This window comes from Oryza glaberrima, chromosome 2 (genome assembly GCF_000147395.1).
Source record: "Oryza glaberrima chromosome 2, OglaRS2, whole genome shotgun sequence".
Taxonomy (NCBI): domain Eukaryota; kingdom Viridiplantae; phylum Streptophyta; class Magnoliopsida; order Poales; family Poaceae; genus Oryza; species Oryza glaberrima.
Window position 1 is genome coordinate 7514029 of NC_068327.1, and position 12180 is coordinate 7526208.

At 39.8% G+C, this 12180-nt stretch overlaps 1 protein-coding gene across 1 annotated transcript; it reads left to right on the forward strand.

The window, feature by feature from the left end:
* Window positions 1–3572: 3572 nt before the first annotated feature.
* Window positions 3573–8466, forward strand: LOC127763619 (uncharacterized). Its single transcript, XM_052288385.1, has 7 exons — window positions 3573–3778; window positions 3906–4010; window positions 4559–4735; window positions 5213–5383; window positions 5695–5904; window positions 7013–7098; window positions 7358–8466. Exons 1-7 carry the CDS (start codon window positions 3694–3696, stop codon window positions 8003–8005), a joined length of 1482 nt encoding a protein of 493 aa, XP_052144345.1. The 5' UTR covers window positions 3573–3693; the 3' UTR covers window positions 8006–8466.
* Window positions 8467–12180: the final 3714 nt, after the last annotated feature.

Sequence of the window (12180 nt, forward strand, 5' to 3'; positions counted from 1 at the left end):
TCCCCGCCGCCGCCGCCGCCGCCGTGCTCCTTCCTCCCTGGCCGATGGCGAAGCACGCGGCGCCACGGCACCGCCGCCGCCGCCGACGCCATGGCATGCCGGCGCTGATCATCTGCTGCTCCTTCCTCTGCGCTCGCCTGCAGGAAGGCTAGGCCGGCGGCGGCCATGGCCGCCATGGCCAGAATGAGAGCTAAGAGCTTCTTCGAGCTCATCATCGCTTGCATATTGGAGTAGTATATATTAATATAGGCAATAAATATATTCACACTACTAAACTATAGCTAGTTAACTATATGAAATATGATCGATCTTAAGTTTATATTTGACCCTAGAGGTTTTCAAATGTGGCGATAGATTGCATTGATCGAGAAATGGAGGCATATATATATATACACACACACTGACACACACAAGAAGAGAGCAATAAAAATGCAATTAGGAGAGAGAGAGAGATGTTTAATTGGTACGTGAAGGCAGAGCTAATATGTGTGTGTGCTGGTAGTTAGAAGGTAATAATTAAATTTCTGGTGAATCAAGGGAAGAAGAAATTAAAGAGAGAGGAGTGGTTACACGTGGTTCCTTGCTTTCGGTCAATAAAGCGATGAATTTCTTGCAAGTTGGCAGGTACATACATATAAAACATACGCATGCATTCATATATATGACATAGATCGATCCGACCGGTCGATCGATCATTTCGTCTCTTTCGCATCGTATCTTGGAATTATGTTAGCTTGTTTAATTCCTTCTCTATGTGGAGGAAGCCACTTTTGATTTGATACTGTTCTCTAGCTAGCGAGAAAATAATTGGAAAAAAATTGGAAATAGAGCCGATTTGTGCACCGCGCAATTAAGAAAAAAGAAATAGCAAATGACTCTTTGTTGATCTTCATACAATTGGTATCAAAAAACAAGTTTTTTTTAATTACACGACAGACTCACACGCACACACGCCACTACACGTGCAACACCATATTCACACCCTTGCGAATGCGTCCCCTAGCACATGCTCTAAACGATGGAAACCAGCGGCACATACTGATCTCACTAAAGTTCTGTTGAAAACCAACTTGCATATGTGTAATTTTTGTGAGCATCAGGATTTAAACCCTAGTGGGTAGAGTTACGCACCCACGACTCTACCACCACACCATTGATGCTTCCCCAAAAGAACAAGTAATTTATTCGTGAGAGTGGTAGCATTTATTTGGCAATGAACAAATTAAATGTGCAAAATATCCAAAAGAATAAATTTATCTTTCCTTGCCATGCACGAATCTTAGCGTGGATAGCATGGCCAGAGTGAACCTTGGACAACATCCGACGACTAAAAAATTGCACGATTTTAGCAATTGAATTTCTGTCAAGGTAACAATTCTGTGGATTTAGTTGTTGTCCCAGTGGTACAAAGGCATATGTTTGTTTTCCCCGTGTGTGTGCATGGGGAGAAATTCGAACGAGACCCTTTTTTCCCCTAAATGGAAATAGTGATAATTCGAACAAATTAACCTTGCTTCTCTGCTACTGTAACATGTACAATATTCAACGCACGTGAAGAGAAGTAAATTAGTCGGTGCTCTTTAAACTCGTTGGGAAGATTATGGATTCCCCATACCCACATGACATGCATATCCGACTGGGTATAGGGGTACCATATGTAGATAGAATATCTTTAAAGGACTGGGATTAATTTCCTAACTTGTGTATCAAGGAAATATCCGAGAATCTTAGTCGGTTACGATTGTAATTTATCTTTATCTGTATATTCCATTAGGAATATGGGATGTATCTTGTAATACGGACTCCTCCCCCTATATAAGGAGGGGTTCGGGTGCCTCTTGGGACATAACTTTTTCTCCCAGATCATACGATCAATAATACACTCGGCGGATCAATCCCCGGACAGGAGTAGGGTATTACTTCTCGTTGAGAGGGCCTGAACATGTATAAATCTCTTGTCTTCAAACCCATCCACTTTTCCTGCTTGATAGCCATCCTTTTTGTATTGCCGAAATCTTGTTTCGACACTCGTCATCTACAGTGATTACATACACAGCCTAATGCTTTGCTGTAAAGATTGCAAAGGTACAACATTTGAAGAAATTAAAGTCCAATTAAGCTAGACATTGCCTTTTGCCTCCCTGTAAGAACGAAAACAGCTTGCTTACGTTAAAACCGGCCACTAATTCGGGCTAGTTGTCGTTTGTGCGCTTGAATTGTACCATGAGTCCATGAGCACGGCCATCACTCATCAACATTTGCTTTATCTACGAATAAAGCAAGGTTAGGAGTTGGGAATGCATGGGCCGGTCAGCAAATTAATTTGGGTTATGACGTTATTTAGGCCCATTTTGCACCAGGCCCACTCTATCCTTGCCAACTTTATGTTAAGCTCCTGGGGCTTGATCATACGTGGTTTAAATCATGACCGTGCTGCCAAAAACCCAAAAGAAAAGTCGGAGATTTTATTATTGAGTGAGTACGCAGACAGTATCCGTAAGTAAGGGGGTGTTTAGATCCCATCCCAAAATTTTACACCCTGTCATATCGAACGTTTAAACACCTACATGAAGTATTAAATATAGACTAAAAAATAACCAATTCAAAGATTGCGACTAATTTGCGAGACAATTCTTTTAAGCCTAATTGCTCCATGATTTGGTAATGTGGTGCTACAGTAAACATTTGCTAATGACGGATTAATTAGGCTTAATAAATTCATCTCGCAGTTTACTGGCGGATTTTGTAATTTGTTGGTATTAGACTACGTTTAATATTTCAAATGTGTGTCCATATATCTGATGTGACACGGCAAAAATTTTCACCCCTAGATTTAAACACAGCCTAATATAGAATCAAATTAGATACGTTTCAGTACTATGAATTTGAACATATCACATGCTCATATCAAAATTTATAATATTAAAATGTGTCTAATCTGATGTTAAGTAATTATATTTTACGACGGAGGAAGTACTAGTAGCTAAATAAAAAGAGAGATAACGGTGTGTTTAGTTTAGAAATTTAGGTCGAACGTTTAAATTTCTTATTTAAAAAAAACACTTGTACCAATGAATACTGATGAGTATTTTTTTTTCTTTTTACAAAATGTTACTATAGATTAGAATGTGTGACCCGTGATAATCCCATGATCGATTAGCTGAAAAAGCAGAACCCAATCTAGCACTCTTTCTATTTTAGGTTAGAAGACGTTTTAATTTTGGTCAAAGTCAAACTGATTTAAGTTTGACCAAGTTTTTAAACAAAATAATAACATTTTTAATTCAAGATAAATTTACTATGAATATATTTAATTATTGATTTGATGAAACTAATTAAATATTATAAGTGATACTATATTTGTTTATAGATTTAGTTAAACTTAAAACAAATCAAAAACTCATCCTGACGCATCTCTGAACACAAGATGACGCATTGTTCCAAAAGACACGCTCGTGTGGCAGCGCAGCATCGATCAGCAGCATCCAGTGCCATCACTGCCTGCTACCACCTGCTGCCTGCATTTAATCACCGACCTTACACCAGCAGCAGTCCACCACCCCGCCGCTTCCCCGCAAAAACAAAAAAAAAAAAAGAAAAGGAGAGAAAAAAACTCCTTTCCGCCACCCTCCCCTTCCCCTCTCTCTCTCTCTCACGCAGCCGAATCGCGAGGAGAGATTCCATTTCCCCACCATGGCCTCCCTCCTCCTCCTCCTCCTCCTCGTGCTCTCCCTCGCCGCCGTCCACACCGACGCGGCCGCGTTCCCATCGCCGGCAGGTGCCCGCCCAACCCAGCCACCTTCTTCTCCCGCCGCGCCGCGGTTTGTTTGGGGGTGGCGGCGGCGTGCAATGGGCGGGGATATATTCGATCCTGACATTGTTTTTGTGGGGGGGATTTTCTGCAGATAGCATCGTGAGGCAGCTGTCGTCGGTGGTGAAGTGGCCGCGGGTTCCTTCGTCGTCGTCGTCGTCGTCGCACGGGCACAAGCAGCCCTCGCACCCGCAGTACGGTGAGCGCCATAGCTGCCGACTTGGTTTGCTAGTTGCTACTGTTCCAGGGTTTATTTACTAGTAGTAGTAGTCAGCAGCGCAAGTTCGATTAGTTGGCGGAGTGGTGATTTGACGATTTATTAGGTTATTTTTGCTTGTTTCTGGCTTTCTGCAGTTCGGACGACTTACCTTGTGATTACTGATTAGCAAGTGTGTTAGTATCAGTATGTTGGGTGGTGTCTCTTGTGAGGAAGTGAGTTTAACCAGAGTATTCTTAAGATGACCAAGCTCACCAAACATACCCAGTGTTTTGTATTATATTGTCTATGCTTGAATTTTTGTTTACTTGAGTTCAAATGCCACTCTGTGCGTGTGACCTAAGCAAAACAATGTTTACTGCCTATGTTCAATTTCATGCATCCTCACATCACTAAAGTGAACTTAGGGGCTTCCAGATCTAGCAGAGTGCATCATTTTATTTAGTGAATGTGTTTGTGGACAGCACGTGTTTTTTCATTATCATTATTTTGTGTCCTTGTATGCTGATGGTGTTTCTCTGATGCGGCAGATGGGGGTGTGGCTCTGCAGTTTGAGAGCGGCTACTTTGTGGAGACGCTCGTGGAAGGGGACAAGCTTGGCGTCACGCCACACACCATTAGGGTGTCCCCTGTTGAGGGTGGAGAGCTCCTTGCAGTGGACTCGGCACATAGCAACATTGTGCGAATAACTCCGCCACTGTCCGAGTGTATGTTTTCTTCTTGCCATCCTCAGCTCAGCGCTTCCTTGGTTATTTTAAATATGAATGTAATATATGACATGGAACATTTTTTGGTGCGTCATCCAGCGGACTGTTTTTAGGAGTGATCAGAGTTTGTTCCTTCTTTCCCCAAAGGCATGAAACTTTAAAATTAGCTTTGTTAAACATATCAGTGGCTAATAAGCATATATGCAAATATTTTTTTTTCATTTTCTTCTTATGTAGCTCTAATGAATTTATATACCAATTTTTAAATAATTGATATTTCCATGAAAATAATGTCATCTATTTCGAAGATTCAGGAATACCTTCTTTTTACTGAATTTAGGAATCCATGCATAAAATCGGTTTTCAGGTAGTGAGAGATGGAGAGAGAACTTCACATTTGTTTGTGCTCAGGGGAATATCATCTAGTACTAGTAGTGTAGATACTAGATACTGGGACTGATATTACAACCTCTGCAGATAGCAGAGGAAGACTGGTTGCTGGTTCTTTCCAGGGGCATTCTGGCCATATAGATGGCAAACCAAGTGATGCACGATTCAAACGCCCCACAGGCGTTGCCGTGGATGATACAGGAAATGTCTATGTTGCTGATACAGCAAACTTAGCAATTCGGAAGATTGGGGAATCAGGTGTGCTACAATTTAATGTTACATCTGTTCTCAAAGCAGCTGTGACTTTTGACCTAATACAAACTCTTACCGCTGTTTGCAATATATATGTAAATACCTACATGTACAGTATTATTATTGTACTTTGTATGCAAATATGAAAGTTCATTTTCATTTTACCTAATTAATTATTTAAATTTATTATTGGTCGATATTTGAACTGTGAAAGCCAAATGTGACAGCTATTTAGAAACAGAAGGATGACATATGTATTTTATGCATTATTTCTGTGTTAGTACTAGGCGAATGAAGTGAATGAACTTTCTGTGCAGGAGTGACCACCATTGCTGGTGGGAAATCAAACATCCCAGGTTATAGGGATGGTCCAAGTGAAGATGCAAAGTTCTCTGCTGATTTTGATGTGGTATATGTGAAGAAAATGTGCTCTTTGCTGGTTATTGACCGTGGAAATGCTGCACTTAGGAAAATTGCCCTTCCGCAAGAAGATTGTACCTACCAGGATGCAACTCTTCTATCGTCAGGTCCATTCTCCTATTTTTACTTTTTATGTTTGTAATCTTTACATCTAGATGTTTTTGCTTGTTGTCCTATCCGTCATGTTCTTTAGAACATTAAGAAAATGTTGTTTATGTTAGAGAGAGAGAGAGGAGTTAGCTGGCTGAATATTTGAGGCAGTTTTGAACAAGAAAAGGGTTTCCGGGCCTTATTTTAAGTTTTGTGCTAATTCTGTTTGGTGGTGCTATCCTTGAATTTTTATGGATGATTAATTGATCACCACACAGTTTTCTTCTTTACATCAAGTGTGGCTCACTCGACCGCTTTGGTCCCAATACATGCGTTCTGATTTTTTTATTATTATTTTAAAGTTGTGATGTGAAATGATATCTGAATTGGAAGTTGGTAAAATTGCTAGATGTTTTTTACTTCATGTATCCCTGTATTTATAATTCTATGGTAGCATACTGATTTGTCAAGTTGAACCAGAAGTAATATTATTAGTGCCATATCAGTAATGTAGATCTAGCACGCGCCATAAGAAAACATAGTCTGTAGCAGATCTTTTGAACATACGGATCGCTATAAATGAATTTGTTGATTGAATACAAGTGTAGTATAGACCATGACTTTCTCAACCATTTATAACGAGATATGCCATCCTGGAACTGGCATAATAGTATCAAATAAATTGTGGATGGGCATGCTATGGCCAGTGATTTGCAGCTTTCTTAGTGAGCCATCTGTAATTTTATATCATATTTTGGGCCTCTTCCTCTATTTAGACTTTTGGAGTTTGCATGATAAATCTTGTTTAGAAAGCTGAGTTACTTGAGTAAATGACTAGTTTTTTTTCATAATCCCTAAGAGACTCTTTTTTTCTAGAGGTAATAATGCAGTTGGTGTTGTGTTTGTGTTTCTGGCTGAATCATTTATATTTCTACACTAACTTATCTTAAATTATGACTGTATGACACCAGAGCTGTAGGGATTTACAATTATTTTCATGTTCATTTACCTGTTGAACATGTTAGTTTTTATCATTAGTTCACTTCTTGCTGCAGTTTATGTACCATTTTTCAAAAGAAAAAGAACATGTCTAGACTTGATCACTGATTTTGTTTATTTTCACAGATATCATATTGGTCATTGGTGCTGTTGTTGCCGGATATATTTTCTCTGTTGTGCAACATGGATTTGGGTCATCAACTGCTGAAAAGGTAGTGTTTTCTGTTTGTTACATTTTGGGATTCGGTTGTCTTTTTATATGCTGGATTTTGGCTTTCAGTTGGTCCTTTTCACTTGCATTTTGCAGTATCAGTATTCTTGAAGCTTTGTTATGAAGAATTCTTAGTCACTTTAAACTATTATCAGGTTCTTGCTTTCAGTTACAATGGACTGAAGCAGAGAATCCCCAGTATTTGTTTCATGAATTTGAACCCACTATTTACATAGTAGTTTGTGTGGATGCCATTGCAGATCGAAGCACCTGAAGATGAGCATCAGGAGAGCAGCACCGTGGGAAAGCCACCTTTGGTTGTGGAGAGCCTGAAAGAGGAGCCAAGTGCTGGGTGGCCTTCTCTTGGGACTCTTATTGGTGATCTACTGAAACTTGTTATTGAAGGGGTGGGGAATCAGCTTCTCAGGCTCGTCCCATCACGCCTGCAACATGGGAAGAGAAAAACAGACCTCACTCCACTCAAAGACAGGCTTGTGATGCCTGAAGACACAGAGGAGACCCCAGTAGCCCAGAAGTTAAGTAGCACTCCAATGAGACCCGAGACACTCCATGGTCCTAACCCAGTAAACGAAACAGCACCGAAGGCCCAGAAGAGTGTCAAATCATCCAAATTTAGGGATTCTACGCTGTCAAGCAAGCACAGGTCCTCCAAGAGGCAGGAATACGCGGAGTTCTACGGTTCATCCGAAACACCTCAAGTGAGCTCAAAGGTCCCAAAAGATCGGCTACGCCACCGCCACCGGGAGAAGAGTGGGGAAGCTGTTTATGGGACTAGTCATCCGGAGCCCAAGCCTGCGGAAGTGAAGCCCGCAGACTACAGTGACCCAAAGTATGATCCCTACAACATCAGAAGCAAATATGGTGCTGACAGCGGCTACAGGTACTGATGCCCCGTTCCTGCCATCGTTCGGCATCTATCTACCCCCAGTGTACTGATATCAACTTCCATTAGTCGTTGTGCAAAAGCACAAAGCTGCTGCCGCTGCTTATGGGTCATTTTCTCACCAGTTGTAACCACCCATAAGATGAGATGCGGCAGATGGTCATTCTAGTTAGGTGGTGATCCTATATCAGTTTGGCATCCGGAATCCCTCTATGCGGTTCAGGGGAAAGCCAAAATGTAATTTCGCGCAGAAAGCAACCCGTAGCCTGGTAGTAATTTTGATCTGCTCAATACCTTTCATGTTGCATGCTTGAGCTCTGGTCTTGCCATGTTATGTTACAGCCTGTGGTGCATGGGCCATCTGTCATGACAGGCAAGTCCAATGTCAAACCAGCTGAAATGCAGCTCCTATCCTAGTTCTCCTTGAGCTGTCAATGAAAGTGAGGTCTCATTCTTCTCTCTTTACACTGCTGGTCCTACCCTGCAAAACCAAGATGCTGACTGGACAGTCCTGGAAGGATTTGCATCTGTGTGCGTGTTGTCAATTCTGAATTATTCAGAATTCAGATTTTCTGACTCCATGGGCGGCCTAACTTTTGATGATATGTGATCCTGCCATGTGAGGGAGAATACGAGGCGTCTCCGCGTGACAAAGTGTGGTTTCTTTTGAAGGATTCTGACGTGTGAGCAGCAGCAACAGCAGTCAACAGGAAGCTGGGGTCCAAACAAAAACAAAAGCTGGCCGTTTTTCGGCGACATGGCCAATGCATCATCTACTAGCAGCTAATCTGAAAAAACTTTCTTCCTGTAATAATCTAATCGTTGGAGATATAATCAAAGAGAAGAAGGAAAAGATAATTGTATGGGCCTGAATTGTATGTAGCTGTCTGCCACTCTTGGGAAGCTAGCAGCCGAAGCGGTGGTGGTCCTGGCCATGAACTGGACTGCATATGTAGGACTACTACTACGACTGAACAAGATCTGGATAGATTAAGTGATAACATGGCAGCAATCTACATTGTTGGGCGGCACGTCTTGTGGTCTCCGGCGCCTCTTTTTCGGAAGAAAATTGAGGAGGGAGCTGCCATTTTGCTTTGCCTGAAAGGTGCAAAGGCACTCGCATGATGTGATGAGAAAATATCTTGGGATTTGGGGACTCACTCACCGTCCTACTACTGTACTGTTGTTGTCTGTTGACTTCATCTTCGGAGCTCATGGTTGTGAACCCCCCCCCCCCCCCCCCCCCCGGTCACATGTGAAATCCAATAATTTAACAACCTGATGGATGGACATTTGGATGGATATTGCTCATCCTTTATCTCAGACTATGACCTGTTCGTTTTCGGTTTTGAACAAAATGTCCAAATTTAGCTATAGTCGTTTTTGTAGTTGTGTGTGCGTGTGTCCAACAGGCGGCTAAGCTAATTACTTGACTAACATTACTCGTCTCCGGTTTTGAACAAGTTGAGAAAACCGTTGATGAACATCCCTATCCAAAACCACAGCCGCCTTTTCTTCTCGACACAACGGGCAAGTATCTGTTTTTTTTTCCTCCTGCTGGTAAGAGCATCACTGACAGTACCAATTGAGTTTTAGACTTGGTAAGCCATAGACTTATCTGTATATGACTTTGCTTTATTCTTGCTCTGAATTTTGTTTTATTTCTCCATAAGTTTTAGGATATCACAAGAAATAAAACAAAGTAAAATTTCTAAGAGGCTAGGACTCTTTCTTATTTTTCCCCCCATAAAATTGAGCCAGAGGAATGTAATCCATAGTTATTTTCTTTCTTTCCTATAAACCAAAGGGATTTATGGGGGAAATGTCAAAATAAAATTGAATCGCTCTGAAGTTCTTTGCCGATCCTTTGTACAAAGGGAACCTAAGGTCAGCAACATAGCTAGATCTAAGACAGGATGTGTCATATCCTAAAACTACTAATCTAGAAGGTGCACATATATTCGGATGGAGGGAGTACATATTAAGCTTCCTCTGAATGCAGTAATTTTACAACATTTCCATGTAATTAGTTTAACTTCTCAGAAAATCATCTGAACTTATCAACTTCAAATAAATGACAAATGCATGTGACATGCATAGTAGCATGGAAACTTATCGTATGCACACTTACTTCGGATACATTACATCATGCACAGTAACTAACAAATATTATGATTTTTTTTTTGGAAAATTTACATGTACTTTTAATATTATGATGTTAAAATTTATTATTATTTAGCCTAAAAGAATAAAAAATGTCAGTTTTAATAGTATATAAATATGCTAGAATTTTTCTCTCACTCCCTCTATGTATGATGGATTTAAAAATGAGTCTTTAGAGTAGTATGCAATATTATTGGAAGTTCATATACAAATTCTTTTAGAATATTTGTGACAAGTTCTCTTGAGCCACTTCATCGGATCATTGTTGCGGATTATTTGTTCTACATATCTTGAAAATATGTTTTTTATCTTGAAAATATGATTTTTCATAAAAAATACTTCTACTGCATTGCTCATATCCCTTTTCTAAGATATTTGTTAAGTTTATTAACAAAATATTTAATTTACATCTGTAATCATATGGATAATTCAGTACAATAGTCTTCGCAATTTTTCTCAAAGAGTACATTACCAATTATTAGCTAGGTTTATTCAGACCAACGAAATTAAATCATGTTTATATGATAGAGGAGCAGATTCGGGATATCCCACAATTATCAAAGCTTGAAATTATGTGTTTTAAACTGACCCTACCAGGTTATCAGCTGGACTCTAGAATCTACTGTGAGCTCTCTGGTCTTGGGTGCTTTTATTAGGTCAATAAGTGGTTGGTGGTAACTGGTAAGCTTCTAATTAAGCATGTGCCAGCCATACCTGGATGCACCCCAGGATTGGGGTTAGACCAGACTGGGAAAGGAAAACAATAGCAGAAATCAGTCTGATGGCTTCACACCACACATGATACATACTCCCTCCGTCCCATAAAAAATTAATTAATATGACATATCCTAATTATATGAATTTGGACATATCTCTATCCAGATTTATTGTACTAGAATATATCATATTCAGTTTTAGATTTGTTTTTTTGGACGGAGAGAGTAGACATACTCCTATATATCATCGTGTAACAAAACGATCAGCAACAAGTTGCGTGTAGAAATACGGTAGAATTTAGTGGAAGACGAAGAAGAATCCAGAGAAAGAATGCCGTAGTACGGCAGCAAATTAACGACTGCTGTTTTGGATCCATCGACCGCATGCAGCTCACTGGAGAACAAAATTATGGAATTTTATCGTTGATAAAGTGTAAGAACTGTTAAACATTAGAGATCGCAGGTAAGAATGACGTACACGTAGGATATATGGATCTAAAACCCACTATTTAATTATGTTTCTGACGTAAAACTCTTCCTATTGTATTTCTACAGTTTTTCTATTTTTATTCTAAATTCTAATGATTATTGTGCATAGAAATATTTTAATAACTACTTTTTTAGTTTGGTCAATTTGGCCTTGCGCAATGATTTATTTATAAGTATCAGTTGGCTCCATATTTGATCGTCAGGAGGACCAATGTACTGTGGTTATTGAAGCAGCACACTTACAGTTGATCATCATGAGCTTCTTCATCCATTTTGAACGGTGAACTATTAATAAGCTATGTGCTTAGCTTGCGTTTTCATTTTTGCGCTTAATCTATTTTATACGGAATTTTTGCCACGCTGTTTTTTTTCTCATTTATTTGGTTACAGGAACTTTGGTTGGGTAGCCTTGATGCAGAGGTTGAGGATGGAGTAATTCATCTTCCTTGCAAAATTGAAACCGTTTTTTTTTTCTAAAAATAGTTTTAATTAGCTAGGTTTTTTTTTCTGTGGTAAGTAAATTGGTTCCCCATGGAGTGTCGTTTTTTGTTAGTTTTTTTCTTGGTTGGTCAGGATCTATAAATTAGCTTTGCAGAATCGTTCTTGGGTCTTTGACAGATCATCGTCCTTGGAATTCGTGCAAGCAGCAGCTAAAATTTCTGTTGACGATGGCGAAGTCAGTTCCGTCGTAGTTTTCAATAATTAATTAGACTTCCTGATGTTGCTTTGATCACCAAATTAATTATTCTAGCTCTTTCTGATAGGTAAGTTACATCTTCTCATAGATATCAAGTTCTTGTCATCCACTGTT